Source organism: Neovison vison, chromosome 13, assembly GCF_020171115.1.
Source record: "Neovison vison isolate M4711 chromosome 13, ASM_NN_V1, whole genome shotgun sequence".
Taxonomy (NCBI): domain Eukaryota; kingdom Metazoa; phylum Chordata; class Mammalia; order Carnivora; family Mustelidae; genus Neogale; species Neogale vison.
The window spans coordinates 32,510,355-32,537,098 of record NC_058103.1 but is presented as its reverse complement, the minus strand read 5'-3'; the positions used below and the strand labels follow the sequence as shown (position 1 = coordinate 32,537,098).

The following is a 26,744-nucleotide window of genomic DNA, read 5'->3' as shown; positions in this document are numbered from 1 at the left end:
GGTTGGGTGACATCCCCAAGAATATGGCGAGCGAGAGCGTCTCTGCCTGCCTGATCCCCAGGGCTCGCTCTACTCTCCCTCAGCTCCTTCCAGCATCTGCAACCACACTCCTGAGGAGCCTAATCCTGGAGGATGAGGGGCTCAGAGCCTCAGACGCTAGAAAGTTGGGCATCTGCTAAGTACCAAGAGAAGGAGTACTGGGGACAGAACAGGGAACAAGAGTCTGGCTGCCAGCTTCTCCAGATTGACCTTGGAGTTTGGCAAGACGGTGACCTAGAAAAAAAAAATAATGGATGAGTGTGACACTTTCAGAGACTGATAAGTACTAAAAAGTAAACCAGAATGGTGCAAAAGGGTAAGGAGGAGGGGGCCACTTTGGGGAGGGTGTCAGGGAATCACTGCCATTCCCTGACTGGTGGGCGGGAGCACATAGAGAGCCTGGGAGAGAGACCGGTAAGCCCCTAGCGCTGGTTTGAACATTACCAATGATGGGAAATTCCCTACCTTGAAAGGCCAGCTGGGCTTGTTAAAAAGCTCTTTCCTGAAATGAGCTGAAATCTACCTCCCTGGGAGGAGCCACTCGTTCGCCGAGTGTCGCGGAAACCGGTCCGCTAACGATGTTAAGCAGCGTGTTCCAATGTAAAGCAGAATTCTAAAATAAGACAGTTGTTGCAATGTTTTGATTTTAAATGGTGTGTTTGGGAAAATACAACATACCAAGGAGATGACTTACATGTTCTCATTCAACCTCCAGTTCGTAAAAGTGCTTCAAACCACCACTTCAAAGGAGGTTCAGACAATCAACTTCTAGAGTGCCAGACCCGTCCACGTGAGTCACCTGACATCATTCACACGCCACAGCAACTCCCTTCTGTCTAGAACTCTCTCTGGGGCTTTTGAGGGTCGAGGGCCGACGGTGCTGGCTCCATTGTCCCATCACTCGGCATGGCGAAGGAAGTTTGGCTCTGTGCGTTTTGCTTTCTAAGATATTCACGGAATCACAAAACTAAGAACTCAAATGGTCCAACTCCCTTATTTCAAAGACAAGGCAATGAAAGGCTGGAAATAAGAAGTGGCCACTCAGGTTCATCAGCAAATGATGGCCAGGGTGGGGCTTGTCCCCTCCAGCCTCCCAGCCGGGCGCGGCACAATTGGGCAGTGGTACTAATACACAATCCCAGGTCCGCTTTCATGCTGGCGTGGACTTCCAACCCTCTGGTGATTTTTAACATTGAGTTTAAGAAGAGAAAACCCAGCTCCCTAACCCCCTCCGCATGAGGACCTGCAGTCCAGGAATCCTCATGAACATCTGATGAGGCACCAAAGAGACCAGGCCCCCTATTCGGCTTTGATGTGCATCATTCAGTTCACGAGGGGCCGTCCACCGTGCAGGGAGACTCGGCTCCAGCTCCAGACCAAACCCAAAGCTGCAGGAGAGAAGGAAAAGAAGCAGAGGCAAGGACAACACAGAAACCAAAAATATTTTGGCTTTTGCTTGAGTCCAAACCAGCTGCCTGGCTGCCCACAGTGCCTCAGGGTACTCCAGGCTGGGCGGTAAAATGGTCAGGAACACAGGAAGAACGCGGCCTGCGGAAACAAGACCTTTTGGAGCCAATCCGTGAAGAGCCCCGAGCCCTGCCCTCCTGCCCCCAGCTTGCGGCGGATGGGAGAGGTTAGGAGGAGGGCCCGGGCACTGGGGAGCAGGGCTTCCTTCCCTTGCCCTCGCCGACTTCAGGGACTGGCTGCAGCTCAAGAACCTACCGTTTTCCCTGTCTGAGCCCTGCATTAGCAGAATAAATGACTTTCTTGGGTGGATGGGGAATGCTGGATTGTGACTAAATGATTACAGGCAGCAGCTCTCAGAAGAGAAAGCACCAGAGGATGGGACGGAACTCCAGCAACCAGCCACTGCCTTCTAGAGGACGCCCCCCAGGTCCCACGTTCAGGTGGACAGTGAGGCCACTTAGAGTCATCACCTTAGCCCTGAGGAGGCTCCAGGAGGAGCCAGGATTCCTCCATCACTCATTAGGCAGGACGACATCCCCCTCTCTGAGCGGTGAAATATCCACCCCCCCCACCATCAGGCTGTACCACTGCCGACATGGGCACTTGGTTTTCAAGACAGCTGCTTCACCTGAGGGTGATCCCAGGGCACTCCTTGCCTCTATATTGTACCTCAGTTACCCCATTTATAAAAGACGCAGAAAATAAGCCCACTCTCAGCTCCCCACCCTGACTCCCTGGGCTGTGGAGAGAGTAACCAGATGGGATGGGCAACATCTCAAGAAAGGACACACTGAGGGGAGACATTATCTTCCATGCCTGTGGGTCCCCAGGGGAGAGTGAATATTAGAACCCAGATCTAATATCTAATGTCTATCTCTGCACTGGAGTGTGGGGGCTGAGAGCTTGTGTGGTAGGGTAGAGGCCGGTTGCAGCTCAGTCACGTACGGAATGCTGACATCTTCCTGAGCCCGGCTTTCCCCATCTGGAAAATGGGTCTAATAATGGTGCTTGCTTATATATACTGTCAAGTGAGACCATGTGAGGGAGGGCCGAAGCCAGCACTTGGGGTCCACAATCCTGAGCAGTGTTCTTATGTTTATTGTGTACATTTTGAAGACTCACTTACAACAGATACACCGCACATGAATTCAAGGCAGAACCTCTGGAAAGTGGGCCCCATCTGTAAGGTGCACCCAGTTATGACATGAAAACACACGTGGAGGAGGGGCTTTGTCCCTCCAGAGGGCCACAAGCTACTGCCACACTCTCAATGCCGCCTTTGTGCAGGGGCTTGCATCCCTAAAACTCCTTCCTCTCCACCGCATCTGATCCTCAGCACAGCCCTATAAAGTGGGCAGGGTGTCTCCAGACCCATGCTTAGAGGAGGAAAATGAGTCCCAGAGAGGTTGTGACTTGCCCAAGGTCACACAATTTGTATGTGCCTGAGCAGGGCTCCACATTCAGGCCTTGCCGGACAGGGCTATGATGAGAGGAAGGCGAGTGAGGTACCAGAAGTGCCAGGTTTCAGGAGGCGCTCACCTGGACCACCCTGAGTGAACTTCTGACATTCTGTCCAGCTGCCTGAGCCCACCACGCCTTGGGCCCTTCCCAGAGCACTGAGAACCTGCCCTTGGAGAACCTGCCGCCAGAGGTTCGGGGGGACAGATCTGTTGGCCGAGCTGGGTAGGTCCCTCAAGCAGGACCCAAGAACATTCTCCCAAAGCCTTAATACTGGAACCAAGTCCCAAAAGAGTGGAATGGAACTGAGGTCAAAGGTGGTGCCCTGATGGCCACGTGAGGCTTCCAGGCACCCTTGAGCCTGAGGGCCAGGGAAGACCGGCTGGGCCAGGCAGGCCCCTCGGAGGCCTCACAGCCCCCATCAGCCTTAGGGAGAGATGGGCCTAGACAAGCAGGCCACTGGGTGAATCCCAGGACAGGGATGCTGGCCTGCCCAGCCATGCTCTTCTCTCTCCAGCCCCTCTGACAGAGCTCAGCCAGGCTCCAACTTGGCCTCCCTCCTCCTCACACAAAGTGTGAGAGGTACCAGCTAGCCACAGGAGATTAATTTTGAATATGCGGTGTGAGAAACTCATTCTTAAATGCCGATGATTATATTTACTAATTAAACTTTTTAAATTTACTCATTCACGTGCTTGCGTCTGGATGACTGTGTATCGAGCTTTTCTCAGGGAGGGATACCTGTGCCCTGAGGGGCATCCGGGGTAGCAGGCAGGTGTGTGGGCGTAACAGCCCATGTGCCTGAGTCCAAATCCCACTTCACGCAGGCAAGTTGCTCAACTGCTCCAAAACCCATTCCTTCCTTCTATGAAAAGGAAACGGGAACAGACTAATGTCCTCAGGTCGTGGCTATTACAAAACCCAGCCGTGACAGACTGAGTGCCTGTAATGGGCCAGGTGTTCATTTCTTTTCATTTTTTTTTTTTTTCATTTTTTTGGTGAATTTCACTTTTCCCGAATCTGTAGGAACACTTACAGCAATGCTATAGGTATTTACATTTACGTGTGACATATACACAGTGAAGTGTGTAGATCTTCAGCACACACCTCCTTGAACTCCGGTGTGTATGCGGTCTACCTTCTAATGGAATCTCCGCCATTGTCGGTCACTGTCACCTGCTTATGACTTCATATAAATGGGCTTACACCACATGCCCTCTTTTGGACTAACTTCTTTCTCTTAACCTTATGGGATTTTTACATTTTTTTAAATAAGAGATTTTCTTTATTTATTTTTGAGGGGGAGAGAGAAAGAGAGAGAGAGCACAAGCAGAGGGAAGGGGACAAGCAGATTAAGACACAGGGCTTGATCCCAAGACCTTGAGATGGTGACCTGAGCCGAAATCCAGAGTTGGATGCTTAACTGACTGAGCCACCCAGGTGCCCCCCAACTTAACTTTATGTTTTTGTCATTCATGTTTGTTGCTGTGTTTATGAGTGGTTTGTTTTTTATGCGGCTATAAAGTATGCTGTTGTGTGACTACACCGCAGCTCACCTGTTGAACTGGATGTTATTACCATCATCTCATTGTCCTCATCCCATCTTGCAAATGAGGAAGCTGGGTCTCTAAGCTGCTTGCTCTGTTTTTAGCCAGAGGTCACAGAGTGAGGTTGACTCTGAGCAGGGATTTGAACCCATGGCCCTCTGACACCAAAACCAGCTCCTCACAGAGGGGGTGGGCAGCAGAGCCTCCTGTCCCCCTACAGCACAGGGGTGGGTAGACTTGAACTCAGTCCCATGTGGTCATGAGCTCCTTCTCCCTGAGGTATAAGTGGGAGTCAGGGGGCAGCTACCTGACTGGCCCCAGGTGGTAAGAAAATTGCCTCAGATTTGGCCATTGCCAATATTTATTTTCACTGTGCCTCGAGCTGATGGTGCAGGTATGGTTCTCACTCCTAGCTCTGTCCCTTGAGACCTGGCCCTCACCAACATGTCAGAATAACTGCAAACGGGCTAAATGTGGTGGGAGCATCCTCATCCCCTGACCAGCAGCTGGCTGTCACGGGCAGGAGGCGGGAACCTGGCCTGGCATGGGGACAGTCCTGCCCTGGCTGCTCAGAGACTAGGTTCCCACGACGGTAACTCACATGTCACCCTTTGTGACTCCTCCAAAAGCATTGTAGGCCCTTAGGCCAGAAGGTTTTTTGTAATTCAAGCTTTACCCACCAAAGCATGGGTCAATGCAGGGACTTCTAGTGCGGCCTTGACCTCAAGAAAAGGCTAAGGTTTTGTCCTGTTTCCCAACTCTCGGGGTCCCTGCTTGTGCCCAGCAGACCAGAAACCGGCCTGAGAAGGCCCATGTGCAAGGCAGCCAGGAAGGTGAGGAGCCTGGGCGTTCTCCCCTGCCCCCTCCCCTTCTGAACTCAGGTGCTGTTTCAGGCAGTCCAGCCAGACGTGATTAAATGGTCGGCTACGTGCAGGGGAGTGAGATCCCAGGGGAAGAAGGGCACAGGGCCAACTCCCCAGGTGGCCCTGGGGCACCCTTTGCTCTGTTGATCATTAACAGAAGCCACCCCATGGCAGGCAAAGAAGGGGAAAGTCCAAGGGGGTGGCCTGCCCCTCCTCCCAGGCATTGTCCTCCAAACATGCCAATCCCAGGCCGCGTGCGACATGAGATCATGACACCGAAGGGGTGTGCGCAGAGTCCTCTAATCTGACTGGATGCTTCTTGTGCCCCTACAGAGTCTCCAGGGGCCCGGGGAGATGGGAATTGACACTGGTCGATTTGCAGTTACTATGTGCCAGGGACTGTGCCAAACGTACTCGGAACGGTGGGCGGTGACATAGTGAAAGGCAAGCAGGGAGCTGGCCTGCCTGTGTTCAGATCCCAACGCTGCGAGTTGTGTGACCAACTGGTGAACTTCTCTGCACCCCAATTTCTCCATATGGAAAATGAGAGACGTGCCTCCTCCATGGGGTCCTGTGAGCACCTAGTGAGCTCACACACATGAAATTCTCAGACTACCTGACATTTATGAAGAGCTGTCCCTGCTAACTTGATCCTGCTAACTTGTCCCTGTTCACTTGATCATCAGTCACTTCTGAGGCACAGATGAGAAATCCAAGGTTGAGTCACCCGCCCAAGGCACAGCTGACACCAACGGAGGTTGGATTCGAACCCAGGTTAAAGGTTTCCATCTCCTCTGGTCCTCTGTGCCATGGAAACTTCCTCCTGCCATGAAACTCTCTGCCCCCTTGGCAACCAGGGCTTCATGATCCAATGAGCTGTAAAACCTCTCTCATGTCTGCTCCCTGCTCTCTCAAAGGCCCTCCTCTCACCAGAATGCTGATGAGCTGCGTGTACCCTCCAACCTTCCCCCTGAAAATGAGGCTTCCTGGCCCAGAGAAGTAAGTCATTGCTCAGCAACCTTTTGCTGCTTCAAGGAAAGACCTGTACCCAAGCATCAGACCATGGGTTGCCAGGTCAACAGCCATGGAGGCCCTGCCCTGATGTGGGCCCCCAAACAAGAAATGCCCCAAAGTTGGGGATAGCAGGTGGGGAGGTAGTCCTTGTGCTCAAAGAACTTTGCTGACAAATGCAGACTGGCCTTTCCTACTCCACTTCCCTTGGCAAAGGCCTTACCTCCAGCCACCCCTACCTGGCTCCTGTCCTCCCCGCTGTGGAGGAGCTCAGGGATGAAGGTCTCATGCCAGCTTTGGGCTCACACCTTCCTGGACCCCCACCAGCCTACAGCACAGACTTGTTGCCAAGACCCCTCCATCTTCTAACAGCCTGGAAGAAAGGGCCCAAAGTGTTCGTGATAGTTCCTTTCCCACATAGATTTGAGCCTATCTCCTCCTCTACCTTAAAGACCTAGATGGCAAAAAAATATCCAACATTGTGGTGATAACTATGTATAGGCCTGAGCAGCTGCAATCCCAGACTGTGTGTTTCCCACAGAGACGCTTAGGTGGGGTAAAGGGTCAAGGCTTGGGAATGGGGAGCTTCCCAAGGCCCTGGGAGCCTCCCCTGTCCTGTACAGGCAATTCTTACTCTCCAGGAGTCAATGCTTCTACCACTGGTATCACCCAAGGGACCGACTCCAACAGAAGCCATTCTGGGGAGGTTGGTGGGTATTCTTTGCTCCCGGAACCCCAACCAGTGTCACCATGAGCTGAAGAATTAGAAATATGTCTGCCATAGGCTCATCTATGCTTCCCGGGAATGAGTTCAAGGTAAACAATCACCACCCAACACACACACACACACACACACACACACACACACACACACACACACACACCCATATTCCCTCTTTCAGGGACAAGCAGCCTAGATTCACTCTAGTCCCAAAGAGGGCTGCTTTCCCCCTACCTCCACCAGCATCCCGGGCCCTAGGAAAGGTAACTGACCTTTTTTCTCCCTCATGCATCTGCTCCCCAGCAGGAGCCTGCTCGCCAGGAAAGCAAAAGTTGACTGGGTAGGTAAGGTAGGTCATCCCAAGCCTTAAGGACAGCCCAGCCATGTCTGCAGCAGACCTAACTGCCTATGGGAGAGGCCTGGTGGGGTCAAAGTGGAAATTCAACTTACTTTGCCCCAACCCCACCACTTACTGAGTGCAAGGAACCAAAGGCTGCCTCCAAAAGCAAAATCCATCCCTGCCTCTCCAAAAAGAACTGCTCTTAAGAACCGGACTCAGGGTCTTTGTTAGGATCCAGCCCAGCTGGCAGGCAAAACATCCCCTTCAAAGTGGTCCTCTGGCCTTGGCTGCAGTGCTTCTAGCCAAGGGGACCCTGCTCTCCCCAAGATGACAAGCCACCTAATCTGTACAGCATCAGGGGTATAACAAGACTCAGGTGGTGGGAACTCCTGAAGACTTCCTGTTATGATTGATGGGTTTAACAGCCACTTCCCCCCCCCAATTACAGAATTGCAGGTCAGCTCCTGGGAGAACCACCCCCATCCCCAGGCCTCTGCTTTGGGTCCCCCACCATCCCAGATGCTCCTCTCCAAGCCCACAGTACTTCCTCATGCCCTCCCCGCCCCCACCATAGGTGTTGAGAGCCTTGAGTTTCAGGTCAATTTCATGTGGCGGAAATGAGCCTAGAACACTCAGAAGAACTCACTCAAACACAAACTGGCCGGGGTCCCATGTGCTAGGTTCCCCCTGCACCATTTTGGCACTCCAGGCACCACCCAAGGAATGAAGACCACAGCATGGGCCTCAAGCTTTTCTGAGGCCCTCCAAAGCAACCCACCAAGGCTGGTCCCTGTCAAGAACCAATACACCAGGAGGCTAACAGAGAAATCTGGGCTCCTTTGCAAAAAATTTCCATCCCATCCCCTCTCTGCTCAAACTCCCCGCATCAACAGGCATAGGTTGAGTTCTGAGGAGGAAGAAAAAAAGCAACCAGGGGCCCTCCTCCTCCGGAGCACCTGCATCCCATACATAGGACAAACCTACAGAGTAAAACCAGCTTCACCATTCGTGTTTCTTGAAAAAAAACGGGGTTTATTGATTTTTAAACTGCAAATAGTCGTTACAAAAAGTTTTTTTTTCTTTTAAATAAATTCACACAAAGAAAGAAATAGAAAGCGACGGTAGTGACCAGCAAGAGGAATAATAATTACATTCATCTTAATGTGTGTGCCAGTTCTGTTTGTATTAACCTTGGAAACTCCAAACCTGGAATCCAGAACCTCAAATCTGCAGTCGGAATGTCTTGAGATGGGCACGTGGAAGTCAAAGGGTTTCTTTTTTTTTTTTATTTTCCCTTTTAGAAGCCATACCTAAAAGTTGTTTTCCTTCTGTACTGTCACAGAACTTTGACATACATTCTCAGTCCTAGCTGTGAAAAGGCCTAAAGAAGAAGAAACTCAATTTGCAGTCCAACACAAAGGGGGGAAATTTCTAAAATAAATAATCCAACAGTTTTTTGCATTTTTTTAAATTAATTTTTCATTTTTTTAAAATAAAATAACCAAAAAAAGTGTAAAGTTACAAAAAAATGTCGTTGAAGAATAATATATTAAAACTGTGGAAAAAAAAGGAAAAAGACACGTCACAAAATTTTAAGATTAATATGAAGATCATAATTTAACATAAAAGAATATATTCTATGGATTTGTCATCCCGATAAATATGAACAAAATTAACAAAAAAAAAGCATAGTTTTGGCAATAAATACGTTTTGATAAGTTAAATAAGCTTTTTTATATTGATGTGCAGTGACAAGCAAAATTTTTGCTCTCCAATTTCTGAAAGTTATATGAAGTTTAAAACCCAGGGAAAAAAGCATGGCGTGAGTGCTCTAAGGATAGACCTACGGTATTCTAGAGCAAAAACCATTAAAGCTACTTCTACAGGAAATCGTTTTACACAGATATTGTATGTGGAATGAATACCATTAACTGCTCACCCCTTACATGTTTTTTTAGCTTTTCTCTCATTTTTTTTGTTATTTTTTTTGTTTAAAGATGTCACATATGAACTGGGGAACTTTAGCACCAAAATCAAGTCTCTCATAGTCCATCTAGCTTCCCCATCCTCCCCACTTAAAAAAAAAAAAAAGAAAGAAAAAAATTAAATCACAAAGTCCCACTTATGTCACAATCTTCATCCACTTTTTCAGTCTTCCTTCCTGTAGACCTACACGAACCCAGGCAAGATTAGTCAACAGAGGTTCAGGTCGGGAAGAAAAAGGTTTTGAATGTCAAGATAGGTTTCCCCAAAAACCCGAGTCTGGCAACAACTCTCCCGAAAGGGGTGTGGGGGTCATGGGGAGAGGGAGGAGGAAGTGTGTGGGAGGCTGAAGTAAGGGAAGGTGCAGTTGGGCCGCCAGTGGAGGGAGCTGCTGGTTCTGGGTCCCCTCCCCCTCCCCATGGGCAGAGGCTCCGGGAGGCCCACGGGTGCCCTCTGGCGCTGAAGAGGTAATGTAGTCACAGTGACAAAGTTAGATTACAAGGCACTAAATTGCTTCTGTAAACGGTTACTGCTTTTTCTTTTGTGATTTGGCACTTAAGGCTTAAGCCAAGGGGGGAAAAGGCATCTACTGACAAATATGGGACTTGTCTGTTATGCGTGGTAAGTGGGCTATAAAATCGAGGAGAGGGGGGTTTCAAGCCAGAGGAAGCTACTGACAAATTGACTTGTCCTTATGTTAGGGGGGAGGGTTAGGAGTGGGGGAGGGGGCATTCCAAGGTTCTGGGGGAAGGGGTTGAGCTTAACCTTGTTAATGCAGGGGTTATAGGGAATCAGATGGGTAGGGAGGTGAGGGGAAGGATGGGCGGGGTGGAGTAGGCAGGGGGTCCCTCCCTACCCTGGTTTAGTCATCTGAGATGGAAAGTCTGCTGAAAATGGGCAGGCGTCTTGAGTTGTCCAAGGTGGGGGAATCAGAGCCACTGTGGCTGCTGCTGGAGCTGCTCTGATAGCCCTCCTGGTCCGAGAGAGAATCCTGAGGGCTGGGGGGAGAGTCAAACATGTGAGGGGACTCGGACATGGGCCGGAAGAGGAAGGTGGTTGGGGAGCCACCCCCAGGCAGCCCCATGCTAGGGGCAAAGAGGCTCGCCAGCTCCTGGCTGGAGAAAGCAAAGGGGTTATTGGTGCCATCTGGCAGGGTGGGTGAGCCCAGGAGGTCATCGGCGCTCAGGATGGGGGGTGGGGTGATGGACGTGGGGCTGTCCAGCAGCCCCGTGGCAGCGGCGGTGGCAGCGGCACTAGGAAACCCAGCAAAGCTAAAGCTATGCTGGAGGCGGGGACGGTCAGCGGAGAGGTCCCGGGCCCCGGCCAGGGCGCGGCGCTCCTCGGCGTTGTGGATGAAGTGGCAGCGGGGCCCATATGGGCAAAAGCCGATGGTGTGGAAGGTGCGGCACAGCTCCGTCTTGTACTTGGGGTGACGGGTCAGACTTCGGAGCTCGTGGATGCCATGAGCGAACTGGCACTTGTCCCCGTACTTACAGGCGCCATTCTCCTCGAAGGGACGGCACAGCTCCGTCTTGTAGCGGCTGGAGTTGACCTGGCCGCTCCCCGGCTGCTTCTGGGTGGGCAGCAGCCGCTCGCCCCCTTCTGAGAAAGAGCGGTCTCGGAAACGGCTGTCCCGAGAGCTCAGAGCTGGGGCTGGCTCGCCCTTGAGACTGCTGAGGAGCTGGTTCTGGTGGAACTTGGAGCTGGGCAGAGTGACCGAGTGCCTCCGGGGGAAGCCCCCGCCGGCAGGGGTGCCCACCGCCTTCCTGTCCAGCAGGCAGCCCCCTGCACTGGGAGTACTGTAGTTGAGCATCTTGTTACCCTGGAGGGAAGAGAGGGGAGAGAGAGTGTGGTCAGTGACAAAGGCCATCCACCAGGGCTGAGAAAGGGATCACTAAGGGCATCCCCCTCCACCAGCAGAAATGCCCCTAGTGTCTCTAAGGAACCATCGCTAACTCTGTCCTAGCAAGCCCCTCCCACTCTTCCTCCCACAGACCAGCCACCTACCTTTACTTTGGCCCCATACATTAGAAACCACAAAATCGCGACCACTATGAAATTGTTACACACGCACCCTACTCCCTGCACACCCCTGGAACGTGCCTCCGTATCCTGTCCCCAGAGGTACCACGCTGATCCACAAAATCTAACTTCTTTACCTCCCCAATAGATTCCTCAGCTCAAAATATCTCACACAACTCAGACTTCTCTAGACTCCCCTCCCCCTAACAGGTAAACCTCAGAACACTAGGAGTACCTCCCTTTTAATCAATCCCTCCTTCACTGACACTAGACACTATACACCACACACACACACACACACACACACACACGCGCGCACACACGACCTGGCCTAAGACTCTCAACTTCCTTCTTCAGAAGGGTTCCCTTCCTTTGGCAACAGGTTTCCAGACTGCCTTTGCTTTATCTTGCTGAGAGGAGGGGGAGTGGAAGCGAGCAGGAAAAATCCTAGGTCGGGGTAGGGGGTCCCGGCCAGGAGAACGATGGGTTTCCTAAAACAAAATTCACTGCCCCATGCTTGGGAAGGGGTGTCTTCTACAATGATCTCCCCACCATTCTCAGCCCACCCCACCCCACCCCCTCCACTGGGAAGATGCCTTTGCAGTTAGTCTTCTGGATGCAAAGGCAGGCGTGGATAAGAGTGCCAGTGTTTAATCTTTAACGCAAAGCTGCAGGTGGGAAGGAAAAGGCAGGCACCACATCCCCCACCCGCCTCCTAGTCAATAGTGGATTTGGGGGGAGGGAAGCAGTGCCACCACAAACAGGTTTCTGTTCCAATGGGCCCCTGGTCACCTGCCCAATCTGTACCCAAGATTTGGAAAGGGTGCAAGCCGGGGATCTGGGAGTTGGCTCCCAGCCCATGTGGGTGTCATTGTACAAATTCTAAAGTTGGTCCCTTAGGATCAGCTGCAGGGGATCGGGAATCTGTAACAGCAACCACCCCACGGAGCGGATTACAGGAACCAAGTTGAGAGCCGGTTCCCAACAATAAGGTTCATTTAAAAAGTCCTGGGGGGGGGGGTGTTGCAGAGGGCGAGAAAAAAAAGAAATAGATCAAAGAGCGAGAAAGCCGGGAAAAGAAGGAAGTGCTGGAAAGCTCAGGGAGCTGCCAGGGCAACTGGAGTCTGGGAAAGCGCAAGGAGGGAAGGAAGCTGAAATTCAAACTTTTTTGATGTTGCTCTTCAGCTCCTCGGCGTCCCTGCACCCCAGCCCTGCAGCCCTGGGGCCCTGGCAGCTGGGCCGACTGGAGAAGCAAGCTGAGAAAAGAGAGCGACATGACCTGACGTGTTTAAAAGAAGGCAAAACACTTTAGCAATTAAAAGTAGCCTAGCAGCTCCCTGCTTTCAAATTGGGGAGAGGGGGCAAAATTAATTTAACATCCATAGGCTTTTGCTATATACACTTAAACCGCACTCCTGGAACATTTAGTGTTTAAAACCAGCTATTTTTTTTCCCCCACACTGGCTGGCAAGCTATACCACTTAAGGAGGCCCCATTAAATCCTTCCTCAAAGAGCCCCTTGAGCTCATCAGGCCGGCATTTTGTTGTCGAGTTCCCCCACTCCCTCGGAAAACAGGTAAGCGGGTCAACCCCAGTCCCATTTTCACCCCAAAGTTTTCAGCACCCCAAAGGCTATCACAGAAAGAAGCCTGACCGCGCTGGGGCAAACTGAAGCCCCACTGCAAACCCGTTTTGCAACATCCTTTTGAATCACAACTCTTGGCCTTTTTCTCGCACATTCCCAGCCCTTCCACATCAGAGGGGGAAATCTCCCAGCAAAACGTCTCCCGAGACTCAACTTCCCCCAAAGGGCGCCCCTGCTGACCCCACAGGCTTGACAGTGTGGCTGGAGAGACTCGAACCCCCTTCCGGCGGCGGCGAGACCCGGAGCGCGACCCGAGCAGATCAGCGAAACCCGGTTTAAGCAGCCCATTAGGAACGACAGAACCACCCCAAGACTGCCCCAGTCCGCCAACGCCCCGCACCCCCCGGGCAGCCCCGCCACTCCAACTTCGCCCCCCAAATCTCTGGTCTCCAAATTCCTATGCAGTCGCCGGGAAGACCTGATGAAACTCAGGGTGGAAAGGGGAGAGCCAAATTCCTTTAAACTGGGGGGGGGGGGGCAGAAAAAAGACCCATCGCGCCTCCCCTCCTCTCTTCCCTGCCTACCAAGACCTGAACTTTTAGGGGTTCTTTCTTTAAGCAAAAAAGAAAAAAGAAAACTTTGAGAAGCAAATCCTCCGCCCCACTCTACCTTGCATAAAACTTCGCTCAAGTCGAAGATGGTGGCAGACACGAGGGTGGTGGTCATCCTGGGCGCTCGCACGGGGGCAGGGACGGGATCTGGTGTGTCGCGAAGGTCTCGGTGCGGGGAAGGCGCAGCCTCCGGCTCTCCGGTCTGGAGTCCCACACGCCTGCTCCCGGCGCCCCTCGCCTTTCTGACTCTCCCCGCCGCGGCGCGCGAAGCCCAATTTATAAAGTTCAGATTTGGTGGGCCGGGGGAGGAGGAGCTTTAAACTTATTTAAATGAGGAAGAGGAGGGAAAAAAAAGTTGATTGACACTGAAGTTGAATCAGCCATGCGGTCAAACTCGGGAAAAAAAAAAAAAAAAACTTTCAAAAGGAAGAAGGGGGAGGGGAAACGAGGAAAGAAGCCCAAGAAGAAAAAAAAAAAAACCCGACTGGGAGTCGCACACAACTTTTTTTTCTTAAAGAGGAAAAGTTTCGAGTCCGCTCGCTCGGCTACGCGGCGCTTGGGGCGCCCCTCTCTGGGGCCGCGCTCCGCGAGGGGGAGGGGCGCGCCCCCCCTTTGTCAGGCTGCGAGCGCGGCTCTGTGACATCACTCATTCCACCCTCTTCGGGGTTCTTGTTGTTGTGTTGTTTTTTTTTGTCGGGCAGGAAGGCGGGCTCGACTTTCTCTTTTTGCAAGCGGGAGCAGAAGGCCGTCCTTAGAGCCCGGGCTGCGGTTTCCATCTTGAGCAGATCTCCCCCGAAACTTCTCCAAGTGCCCCCCATAGCTTACTTGTTTCCCGAGTTCTTGTCTTCATTCGGCTGTCTTCCCCAACCCGGCAGGGCCAGGAGATCGGGAATTTGGGACGCAGAAAGCATTCAGGTCTAGGGGTTTCGGGGTGTTGGTGTTGGTGTTGGTGTTGGTTTTTTGGTCCTCAGCTGGACGGGGCGGAGGTAGAGGGGTGGGGGAAACTAGGGAGACTTTTTCCCCGGGGAGGATCCGGCCCCGCGGGGCGAGCGCAGCAAGATTTCGCGCGCCGCACGCGTCTACACTCTCCTGCGCTTTGCAGCAGGACCGCGGGATGGGGAGCCGCGGAAAAGCCCACCCCCCGGGAGGATTGGTTGTTTGTTTAACAGGCCTGGGAGTGGGATTTATTTCACGCACCCAACCTTAAAACTTTTTCATAAAGAAAACCCGAGCCCTCATGAATGCCCTTTCCAGTCCGCCCTCCTCCCGCCCAATTAAAAAAAAAAAAATCATTAACGCACCAATTTCCACGCGCGCTCTGAACTAGGGGGCACACACATACACACTCACACCCCTAGACACTTGAACAATGAAAAAAAGTTGCTTTGGCAAGAATGAAAGTAAAGAAATGGGGGAGGCGACACTTTTAACTTCTTGTTGCTTCTCCCCCGCCCCCACGGGAACGGAACATATGGCTTGTCACGCTGCGCTGTTTTGGCGGGGTGGGGGGAGGACGGTAGTAGCAGATCCTCGAAACCGAAAGCCCCCTCCCCAATAGATTACTCCTTTTAAGACTGTTATATATTTACTGTTAGGTTCGCATGCCTCTCCATCCACCCAAATACAAAGTTGTTAACGTGTCGCCCACGGCCCCCGCCCCGGTGCTGGAGCGAAGACCCAGGCGGAAATCGCGGGGCTATGTTTCTTTCCTATTTCCCCGCGTGCCGGCCGCCTCCTCAGCCCTCGCACGTTTCTTCCCAGCACTCGAGGCCGCCGGGTCTGTTATGAAACCCCGAGCGCTGAGTGGCTAAGAGCGGGTTCCATTGCGATGTAATTAGGTCACCCCATTATGAGCACGTTTCTTTGGAAAGGACAGGGCGGGCGGAGCAGAGCGCTCGAGTCGGGCTCTCACCACCACCACCCACCCACCCACCCACCCACACACGCATTTTTATTACATTTCTGATGTATTCGTCAACCTCCGAGCGGACCCAGGGAAACCTTCCAAATCACAACGAAAGGAACCGGTTGTTTTTCATCTTTCAGAAACTCACAACAACTGCTGCAGCCACGAATCTACGCGATCCCAGCCCGGTCTGCTGTTATATGGTCCCCTCTGACTTAAACTGATGACGGCCCCCATTTTTAACCTGGATGCTGCCCCTCGCCTTTCCTTCTGTTGCTGCCCAGCCTCCTGTTGCTCCCCCCCCCAACACGCCCCGTTCCCATTTTTCAGCTTTTCTTGAAATCTGGCAAGCGCCAGAAAGGGAAATAACTTCCATCCACCTTAATTTAAATCATTCAAGTGTAAGTTTCTTTCTTAAAGGAGTGTTTGCTCGCTCCTTTCCCCATGCTCCCCCTCCAAGTCGGGGAGAGGGGGCGTCGAGCAGTTTCTTGGTGATGAGGTAATGAGTTCCAGATTTCAGGACAGAGCAGGCTGCGCGTTAAAACCACAAGGTTAGTCTGCGTCCTGATGTGAAGCTATTTCGTCTTTTTATCTCCTTCCCCCTCCCACCTCCAAAAAAGGCCCATTGGTCTTTAACTCTGGAGGGTTCGCGAAGCTCTGCTGGGGGGAACAGAGGAGGGGTGGAGAAGCGAGGGAGAAGGGGGCCCCGGAGCGGGTGGGGCCGCCTTCCCGGCCCCTGGCCCGGCCCGCACCCGCTGTCCCCCCGCGGCTGCAGGGCCAGCCAGAAGTATCGTCACGTTGCCCGGCGCCGCAAGCTAGCGAAAAAGTCTTTATTCGTTTTTCTTTCTTTTTTTTTACTTTTCTCCCCCCACCCCCACCCCTACCCCACCCCAAAGAGATCGCCGATTCCTCGAATTTCCTCCGCTTTTCCAACTCCCGGCCGCCGCTCCCCTCCCCCGCTCCCGGGGCGCGGGCTCGGCGGGGCGGCGGCCTGGCCCGCTCGCTCCGGAGTTGTTTACCGGCCCCGCCGACCCGCCGAGTTTGTTCCAGCTCCCAGAGCCTGTCTCTATAATTAAACTCTTTTTTAATTGTCGGGTTGAAACGTCATTTCGGGGACTTTCCAAGGGTGAGGGAGCCGCGGGGAGTGAGCGAGCCTCCTTAACCCTTCGCTGACCCGGCGGGCCGGGGAGCCGCGTCCAGCCGGGACGAGGTGGGCTGGGAGTCTGGGGACCGGAGTCGGCCCGCCCCGGCCGGACGTGCTCTGCAGGTGCCCGAAGGCGGCGAGGATGGCCGCCAGCCCCGACCGCGGCAGGAAGCCCTGCGAGAGCCGTGCGCCGCCCTCCCCGCCTCCTTTGCGAGGCAGTAGGCGCTCGGGTTCCTAACTCGCGCCGGGTCTGGAGAGGCCGCCCCTTCACCTGCACTGCCGCTTCCGACCGGGAGGCGGTCGCCCGGGTCCTCCGTTTCAGGCCCGACTTCCGGGCCCTCCTGGCTCCCTTGCAGCCGATATCCTCGCGAGGAAGGCCTAGCCAGGTACTTTTGGCTTGGAGGTGTTAGGTTGCGTTCAAGGAGAAAAGTGAAAGTCCTCGGAATGAGGGAAGCGCGACGGACGTATTCATGGGCCAGTCTGGACCGTGGGCACTCCCCACAGCAGGTGAGAGAGTGGGGTACCGGGCTCCTAGCGGGCCAGGCCTTGGTCACTGTCACCACTGCCCTTCAAAGCACTGCTCCCTGGGATCCCCTCCTGGCTCTGGTTGCAACACAGAACCTACCATCCTAGAGCCCTTCGGCTTCAGGTCATTTGTACAAAGCCCCAGATTCATCCGATTGGATGCCCTCCACGCCCCCCCCCCCCCCCAGCTTCTTCTGCCTGAGACCCTAGGACAGTTGCAAGGTCTCTGGATTAGAGAGAGAGGGAGTATGGCCAAGTGTGGCCTGAGAGTTACCTGGTTTAGAGTTCACCTGTAGTACCTGTGGAATGCATATTCCTTGGCTTGGCCCCGGGGCCCAGTGAATCAGATGCTCTGGGGTGGGGTCAGGAATCTGCATTTTTAGTGATTTCCTGCTAGTGACTCAGACGTTAAGGTTTGAGAATCAGTGGTCCGAGACTTTGAGGTTGGGCCATCTGGATCCAAATCTTGGCTCTGCCATTTTCTAGCTGTGTGACTTTTCAAGACCGTGACCAAATCCTCTGTTTTCTCATCTCTAGAATACGAATAATAATACTGCCTAAAATTGGCAGATAAAGTGCTTCGTTTCAGGCCTACCAAAACCCTTTTTGTATGCCTTGCCATTATATGTAAACTAAACCATTCTTGGGGCCTCACTACACCACAAAACCCATTTGGGGGAGTATTTCCTTTGCAAAAGGATTCTTCCGTATAAACATCCATGAAATGGTCAGCTAACACCTTTGACCACTGCTTCACCTCCTGCTCTCTTGCCTGGGCCTGCCTGGGGACACAAGCAAGCCCATGAGTTCTGAGCCACCTAAACTTTGATGGGAAGCCCAACTATGCTGGCCAGTCACCAGTTGCACAACCAAGAGCAGGTCCCTTAGCCTCTGGGATGGTGGGGAAGGCTACACCCTCCCAGCCAGGGCTTAGCTCAGACAGCCCCTTGCCCTCGAGTCCTCCCAACTGGGGCAGTTGCTGGTGGTTGCTGCATAGCCCTCCCTGGGGTTTTGCTCAAGAGGTTCCTTCTGCTGGGACTTCAGGCAGCTCCTTGAGCAGGCAAAGTGACTCTCTCTCCCAGTGGTGCCACTTCAGACTTCAGCTGCATTTTATGGGAATTAATCTATTTACTCCCACTGGACTAGAAACTCCTTGAGGATGAGGGCAGCTCTATTACCTGGGCCTCAGGAGTAGATCTTAAGTAGGTACACAACACATTTTTCAGTCGTTACTGAACCTTGCTATTGACATTTGGCAGTGGGAGTAGAAGAAGGATCGCAGAGGCTCCAGCAGTGGCAGAAAGGGAGGACTTGGGCTCCGCCGCAAGCGGACCATGGCAGCCTTAGCACTGGGAGGCTCCGATGGCCAGAGTTGGTCATTCAGGGAGGCTGGGCTTCTGCAGCTCATCCAGGGAACGTTCTGTGCAGCTGTTTAGAGGTAACAGAGTCTAATGGAATGAGTACTGGTCTAGGAGTCAGGACTCTCAGATTCTGGAGCTCCTTTTCTTCATTCAGTAGGTTATTCTCTACTCTGGGCTTCCCTACTCTCTGTAGATGCAGGGCGTTGGACTGTACAAGTGGTGTTCAAACATCACTCTGAGCAGAATTACCTGGGGAGCTTTTAAAACTATGCAGAAGCCTTGTCCCACCCCATCCCCCCCAGCTCCAAAGATTCCACTAAGTTGTTGTGGGGTGAGGCCCAGCGTCTGTATCTTCGAAGCTCCCCCGATGATTCTATTATGAAGCCAGAAACACTGGATTTGTTTATTTTAGAGCAGTAGTTCCTAACCAGGAATGATTTCGCCCACCCCAGTAAACATTTGGCAGTGTCTGGAAACATTTTTGGTTGTCACTGTTGGGGGAAGGAAGGCATCTAGAAGGTAAAGTTCAGATATCCTGCTAAACATCCACACGGTAGCCCCCCCAACAAAATGTATCTGGTCCAAAATGTGAATAGTACTCAAACTGGGAAGGCTAGTTTTAGAGGTTCTTTTCAACGCCAAGATTCCTGTGTACTTAGTTAGGCTCTATTCCTGCTCTCCCTACAACCCACCGCCCCCCCCCTCCTTATGGCACCCTGGTGATCTTTTTCAAAACCTAGATCTGATCTTGTGTTACACTTTCCTAAAACCCTTGGCTGCCCATCCTTTTAAAATAAAACTATACCCTCAGTCTAGCAGAATCTGACGACCTTGTGGTTCCAGCCTGGGCTTTCATACCACTCCCTCCCCATCACTGCCTCTCCCACCCCTCAGGGCACTTCCCATGTTCTGGTCAGTTTCAGATGAAAATGAAAGATACTTCCTTCTGCCCCAGGGCCTTGACACTTGCTATTTCTTCTATCTGAATTGACCTTCCTTAGGCCCAAGTAAGTTCTAAATCCTCCTTTAGAATCCAGCTCAATCATCACTTCCTCAACCATTCTTGGCATCTGCCTCCCCCCAACACGGCAAGGCATCTTCTCTCTATGTCCTCATTGCCATGTTCATTTCCTTCAGAGTAGTTGTATCAGTTTATAAGTATATAATCACTCCTATAACATATTTTTTTTACTTTTTAATTTAATATTCAGAAAAATTGACCTATATTTGGTGTACAGACTTATAGCATCAATAGAGTCATGGAAACACCACCGTGATAGGAAATAGAACAGCTCTATCACCCCCAAAAACCTCTCTCATGCTATCCCCTTGTAGTCATGCCCTTCCCCATCCTTTAGTCCCCAACTATTGATCTGTTCCCTATACTGTCATTTAATCTCTTCCAGAATGCCATGTAAGTACAATCGCATAGTATGTTCGATTTCACCCAACATGATGCCTTCCAAATTTATCCATGTTGTCACATGTATCAAGAGTTCATTCCATTTTATTGAAGAATACTGTTTCACTGTGTGGGTACACCATTGTTTATCCATTCACCTGTCGAAGAACACTGGATTATTTCCAGTTTGGGGCCATCATGAATAGAGCTGCAGGCTCTAGAGTTTTGTGTGAACACAGTGCCTATTTCTCTAGGGTAAATAAGTAGGAGTGGGACTGCTGGGCCAAATGGTAAGTGTATGTGGAAGTTTATAAACAATTGCCAACTCCAACAGCATCTCCAACAGCAATACATGACAGTTTGCAATTGCTTTGCAACCTCACCAACACTTCTAAGTGTCAGTCATTTTAATAGGTGCGTAGTGGTATTAATTTGCATTTCATTCCTGACTAAGCATGTTAAATATCTTTTCCTGTGTTAATTTGCCATCTGTATATCCTCTTTGGTAAAGTATCTGTTCAAATCCATTTGTCCATTTTCTAACTGGGTCATTTGTTTTCTTATTGTTGAGTTTTGAGAGTTCTTTATATATTCTGACACCAGTTGCTTTGTGGGATAGGTAATTTGCAAATATGTTCTTCATTCTACACCTTATTTTTTCATTCTCTGAGAAAAATATCTTTCAGGGAACAGAAGTTTTTCATTTCAATGAAGTTTAGTTTTTCAGTTTTATCTTTTGTGGATGATGCTTTTAGTGGCCTGTCCAAGACTCATTGCCTGATCCTGTATCATTAAGAATCTGTCTTCTTCTGAAGTTTAATAGTTTTATGTTTCACACTTAGATTTTAGATCTATTATCTATTTGGAGTTAATTTTTATAAACAATGGGAAATTTAGGTTGAGATTCTTTTTTTTTTTTTTTTTGCCTTTGCATGTCCAATCCCAACACCATTTATGAAAGAGACTATCATTTCTCCATTGAATTGTTTGTGCCTGTCCAAAAATCAATTTGCCATGGTTATATGGGTCTCTTGATCCTGCTCCATTGATCTGTGTGTTCATTCTTTTGCCAGTGTTACACTGTCTTGGTTATTGTAGCTTTATGGTAAATCCTAAAATCAGGTGATGTAATTCCTCCCAGTTGTTTTGCATTTTTCAAAATTGTCTTACCTATTCTAGTTGCATGCCTTTTCATATAAGTTTCAGAATTAGCTTGTCTATATCTACAAAAAAAACTCATGCTGGGAATTTTACCAGAATTGCGTTAAATCTATAGATCAATTCAAGAAAAAATGATGTCTTTTCTGTGTAGAGTCTTCTAATCCTCATACATGGTATGTCTATTTATTGCACTCTTTGATTTCTTTAATTGGTGTTCTGTAGTTTTTATCATATAAGTCCTATACATGTTTTGTTAGATTTATACCTAGTATTTCCCCCTTTGGAGAAACTATTATAATATTTCTCTTAATTTCAGTTTCTAATTCTTCATTACTAGGTTACAGGAAGACAGTTTGTGTGTGTTGGCCTGTATCCTTTGATCTTAGAAAAGTCACTTCAGTTGTAAAGTTGTTTTGTGGTTTTTTTTATAGATACCTTGAGTTTTGCTTTTTATGTGTGTGTTTGTTTTGAGAGAGAGAGAGAGCAAGAGCATGCACGTGAGCAGGGGCTGGGGCAGAGGGCGAGGGATAGAGAGAATCTTAAGCAGTCTCCACACCCCGCACAGAGCTTTAAGGTCATGATCAGAGCAGAAATCAAGAATCGGACACCCAACCGACTGAACCATCCAGGTGCCCCTATGTGTTTGTTTCTTTTTTTTAAATATAGACAATACGGGCACCTGGGTGGCTCAGTGGGTTAAGCCGCTGCCTTTGGCTCAGGTCATGATCTCAGGGTCCTGGGATCGAGTCCCGCATCGGGCTCTCTGCTCAGCGGGGAGCCTGCTTCCCTCTCTCTCTCTCTCTGCCTGCCTCTCCGTCTACTTGTGATTTCTCTCTGTCAAATAAATAAATAAAATCTTTAAAAATAAATAAATAAATAAATAAATATAGACAATTATGTTATCCACAAGTAGGAACAGCTTAATTTCTTCCTCTCCAATCACATCCATTACATTTCTTTTTCTTGCCTTATTGCCCCATCCAGAACTTATGGTATAATATTGGATGGGCATAATGGGAGTGGATAACCTCACCTGATCCCAATCTTATGGGAAAGCATTCAGTCTTTGACTATTAAGTGCAACCTTAGTTGCAAGTGTTTTTATTTTTTTAATAGTCACTTACCTTTTGGACATCTCCCTTCCCACGAGGATTATGCTCCTTGAGAGAGCAGTCTCTCTGTTCTCAACTCACCCCGCAGTGTCTAGAACAGGACCAAGCACACAGTAGGCTCTCCGGAAGTGATTCTCTACTTAATGACTTAGCCAGCCATAACCGCTGCCCTTACGACAGACAGCAGAGGGACCTGGCTGAACATTCAGACATCATGAAGAATAATCTTATAATAAATGCCCCAGTGGATCCAACGAGGTCTCAGCCCCATCGCCTTGACCACTTGAAGCTGCAGCCCATGTGCAGATCGGCATTTTAGCAAGCCCTAGTATGGGGAAGTCCTGGTCATCGATGAGAACTAGGTGATTGCAGGACCATGATTATTCCAGATTGAGAGCATTCCATTCCCAAAGGGAATTTAAGCAAAAAGCTCTCAGCTCTAAAAAACGGGCTTTCAGGGTAAAGAGTCATACTGCTCTGAAATCTTGGGCCCTCAGACGGGTGGGGTTGTTTCGCTAAATTTATTTCAGCCGCTTATAGAAACACAAGGGGGATGGCGGGTGCCGGGGTGGGGGGTGGTGGCTGCTTGCACACCAGCCCTGGCTCTGGAGTATTAATATCTGCCGGGTCAGGCTTTTATTTGGGTTTTGTTTCACCTTTGGGGGGTGGGGAAGCAGGCAGCAAGCAGGAATATCTTGCAGCTGCATGACTTCTGAGCTGTGTGCTCCTACCTTCCTCCTGGTGTCTTCCCCAGCAGGCCAAACCCAGCCCCCTTAGGGGGCCTCTCTACCCACTGAACACCAAGCAGTCTCATCCAGGCACCTTTGACCTCTGCTCTTGTCCCACTACTGGAAGGGGTCTGAGCCCCCCGAGAGAGTGAGAGATTGAACCTGGCTGCTTGCCTACTAGCACAAAGTGTGGGTGCCTTTGTCCCTTGCCCCATGAGCATCCCATACCCCTATCATCAGTGGCTCGACTGCTTGAATTTGGGGGTTTTTTGGATATGAAATCTAAGCCTTTTTAATCCTATCTTCCTTCTCCTCAGCCTCCCCCGAGCACTGAACACACACTTCTCTGTGCCTAAGACCGGAACCGTCTCTCGTGTCACACACACCCCCATACGTAGGAAAAGGGTTCAAAGGAAACCACCATGTGGCTTCCTAAAAACCTGCTCTTGTGCTGAATTTGGAATGCTTTATAGAACACAGGTTAATTGCCTCTCTGTGGAAGAAACTGAGGCACAGGAAGGGGGTGTGAGCTCTGTGTCCACCGGCCGGCTGTCAGAGGTACCCACTAAACCCGAAAGGACCAGAGAAAGACAGAGCCCCTGTGTCTGGGAACTTCGTGCTCTCTGAGGACAGAAAGAGGAGACACATAAGGAAGCTAAAAAATCTGCTGGGCTTATGACTCCAATAATTACATGAGAATATGGCGAAGTACCTCACAACAGTGCTCGGCCCCTGAGAACCCAGCAAATGCCAGTCTTGTTCCTTGGCAAACTCCTGCTTCTCGGGTCACCAGGGAAGACGGGAAAAGGAGCATCCTCCTCTCCACTCCTCAGCCCCCGGGATAGAAGGACTGAACGGGGACTGGTCGGAGGAGGCCCAGAGAGGCCTGACAGAAGATTCTCCAGGGAATTCTTGCTCCCAACTAGGGTGGCTGCTTCAGGGAGAATAAAGGAAGCAGGCATGCTTAGAAGCTGTGAAGTGCTCACAAGTAAACTAAGTTTCTCTTTTGTCCTAGCCCCAGCCCCTTTGCTTTGGAATTATCCTCCAGCCTCTCCTGCAAAGCCCAGCCCGGAAAGGGACCAACCCCACCCTGGGGAGCTGTTCCTCGAGAAGCAGGACCCATCCCCCAGCCAGAGCAGGGAGCTGACAACTCTTGGAGGGTCGGCACAGAGGCAGCCGGAGAGAGGATGGATCTCTGCCACAACCCCGTGACTTCTTCCAAGCTGAATTTCTCCTGCCAACTAAACCCTCCACCCTGTGGGGGCCACGGGCCCCCAAACCAGGGCCTGCCCTCGTCTGACCAAAGGCAACCGGATCTGCTGCAGCTGTTCAGGGAGAGAACAAGCTCTCCCAGAGACCGTGGAAGCGGCTAGAGAAAGATTCCTGCCAGCCTGGGGGTTTAAATATTTATACAACGTGGTATGTGGGAAGAGGGAAGGCAGAGGGAGGTGGCAGGAACGAGGGGCACTGAGACCGCAGGGTGTGGGGGCTGCTCTTCGGGTTCAGGTGGGAAGGGCAAGAGGCTGCTAGGCCCCTAGCTCTCCTCCCAGCGCCCCCCTCCCCAATTCCTACATCCCAAGAGTCCGGTCTTTGCCCCCAGCCTTCCTGCCAGAGTTGAGAGGAAAACCTAGAAGCAAGTTCCCCATCCTTCCCTTAAGTCCCCTGAACATCCCTCCGGACTAGGATAAGCCTCTCTGCTGTGAGGGAGGCTCTGCCTTCAACCAGAGACAAAGTGGGGCCACAGGGCCCAGGCGTGAGGACTTGTGGGCTCCTGGACCTTCTGGTTCTAGGAGTCTGAGAGGATGCTGGACCCCAAGAGTTGGACTCTAGGGCTGAAGGCTTAGCAAACAGAAGCAAACTATAAAATAAGCAAAGCTCTTTCTCCAGCTTCTATATGTAATCAATGATATTTGTCTAAAGTAGCAGAACGTTGGACATTGATAAGGATGATGAGGCACGGAGGCGACCAGGCAGGCGAGCCAGGGGTAGAGAAGGCAAGGGAGACCTCGATGGCACTCACGGAGCAGCACGTGGTCACCATCCCCATGGGGCCCAGGAGAGGACAGTGCAGCCGGATGGACATCCAGTGGGGGCTCTGGGGCCCCAGCATCCCAGGTATGCATCGACAAAGTCGCTTCTCAGCCAGGCCCCAGTGGCACCGAGAGCCCGGGGTGGGAGGCAAGCATGGGTAGGGGGTGGGGAGGGTGGGGGACGGCCAGATGGACTCCAGTCGCTCTGCCTCAGACAGCTGGGGAGCAGAGCAAGGACGCGCCTCTCTGTCACTCCACATGGGAGGGGCGCGGCTGCGACTTCTAGAGTTTCTCCGCCACCGCACCCTTCGAGAAGTGCCACCTGCTTCTATCAGTTTGAGGCTGAGCCTCAGGGCCTCCCACAGGTGGGGTCTGTGTTGCTTCTCAGTGACCAGCCACCTTTAAGACACCTTGAGATGATCAGCCACTACTTCCATTCTCCTGGAGGCCTGAAAACGCCCCCTGGCTGGGCTGGGGGTGTTGAAAGGGGGTCTTCAGCCAGAGAGCAACTCTCAAAGGACACCCAGACTCCCCCAAGAGGCAGCCCCCCATACTGCAAGTCCTCCCACCCACAGCACAGAGCTTTGCTAGAAATGCATTCCCCATGTACCTCCCCAGAGCGCCCACCTTTAGGGGGATCCCGGTGAATCCCCCACCTGTCCACTCCAAGAGGGACGGATTCCACGGCCTCCCTGAGCAATGGGGCCCAGGCCCACACACCATGGAGAAAACACCATCTGCCCCAACCTTCAGCTCCAGCCTGGCAGCCCATGTGAACCCTCGCAGCGGGGAGAGGAACCCTGTCCCCAGCCCCGCCCCCCTCCAGAAGGGGGCTCCTCTCCCAGGGACACCAGGGCTGCGGGAGAATCTTCTGATGCTCAGGTCATCTTCTGCCGCTGTGGCTCTGCCTGCCGGCTGTGGCCTCCTTCTTGCCAGCTCGGCTGAAAGAAATGAACAAGAATAAAGCCTAAACCTGTGTGGCCCAAAGGAAAGCTTGAGGGGAACGCATGGATGCTGAAAGAAAAGGAGGGGAAGAGCGACAAGAAAGAGGAGAGGAGGGGAACTCAGGAAACAGACAAAATAAACCATCCAGGAATCCAGATGTAAAACAAGGAGGCCAAAAGAAAAAAGAAAAATTATGCTAAGAAGGCAGAGTCGGGTGAGGAAGGAACTTGAGAAGGAAAAAGAAGAGGAGGGCAGTTATAAATATTCTGAAAAGAGAAGAATGGGAAAGCAAACAACACCAGAAAAAATAAATAAATAAATAAATAAAATAGAGACCCAGGAGGGAAAGAGAGGCAGCAATGAGTTTAAAACTGCTTCGACCCTCAACCAACCGCACTGGGTAATGCTCATTCGTGCATTTTATGACGTCAGACACTTCTAACGCTGAGCAGAGGACAGTCCCAGAAAAGCAAGCTTTCTTGCAGGCTCTTGTTTGTCCTACAATTCCCCAGCTCACCCCCACCATTGGTCTTTTTCAGGGGGAGAGCTCGTCTTCCCACGGTGAGGCCAAAATCCACTCCAGGTCGGCTCCAGTCTGGTGGCTTCCATGGTGGTGTCCTCTGCAGGGCCCTCTGGGGGATCCGAGCAGGAGGAGCCTGGTGACGGAGAAGCACTGGGTGTGATGCAGCTGTGCCACGAGCTTTTCCTCTCCTAGGGAGGGCTTTTCCCAGACACCTCTCTGTGGACCAGGGCTAACCCAGCCCTCAGACACAGCAGGGGTGC

At 51.4% G+C, this 26,744-nt stretch overlaps 1 protein-coding gene and 1 long non-coding RNA gene across 2 annotated transcripts; one reads left to right on the top strand and one right to left on the bottom strand.

The window, feature by feature from the left end:
* Window positions 1-8,487: 8,487 nt before the first annotated feature.
* ZFP36L1 (ZFP36 ring finger protein like 1) lies at window positions 8,488-13,914 on the bottom strand. The gene is made up of 2 exons (XM_044229630.1): window positions 13,706-13,914; window positions 8,488-11,251 (listed from the first exon to the last, which is right to left on the bottom strand). The coding sequence occupies exons 1-2, from the start codon at window positions 13,760-13,762 to the stop codon at window positions 10,292-10,294; spliced, it is 1,017 nt and encodes a 338-aa protein (XP_044085565.1). The 5' UTR covers window positions 13,763-13,914; the 3' UTR covers window positions 8,488-10,291.
* Window positions 13,915-14,335: 421 nt separating this feature from the next.
* On the top strand, window positions 14,336-25,168 carry LOC122892940. Its single transcript, XR_006381539.1, has 3 exons — window positions 14,336-14,562; window positions 15,694-16,104; window positions 24,002-25,168. It is a non-coding gene; the product is annotated as an uncharacterized LOC122892940 (long non-coding RNA).
* The last annotated feature ends 1,576 nt before the right edge of the window (window positions 25,169-26,744 follow it).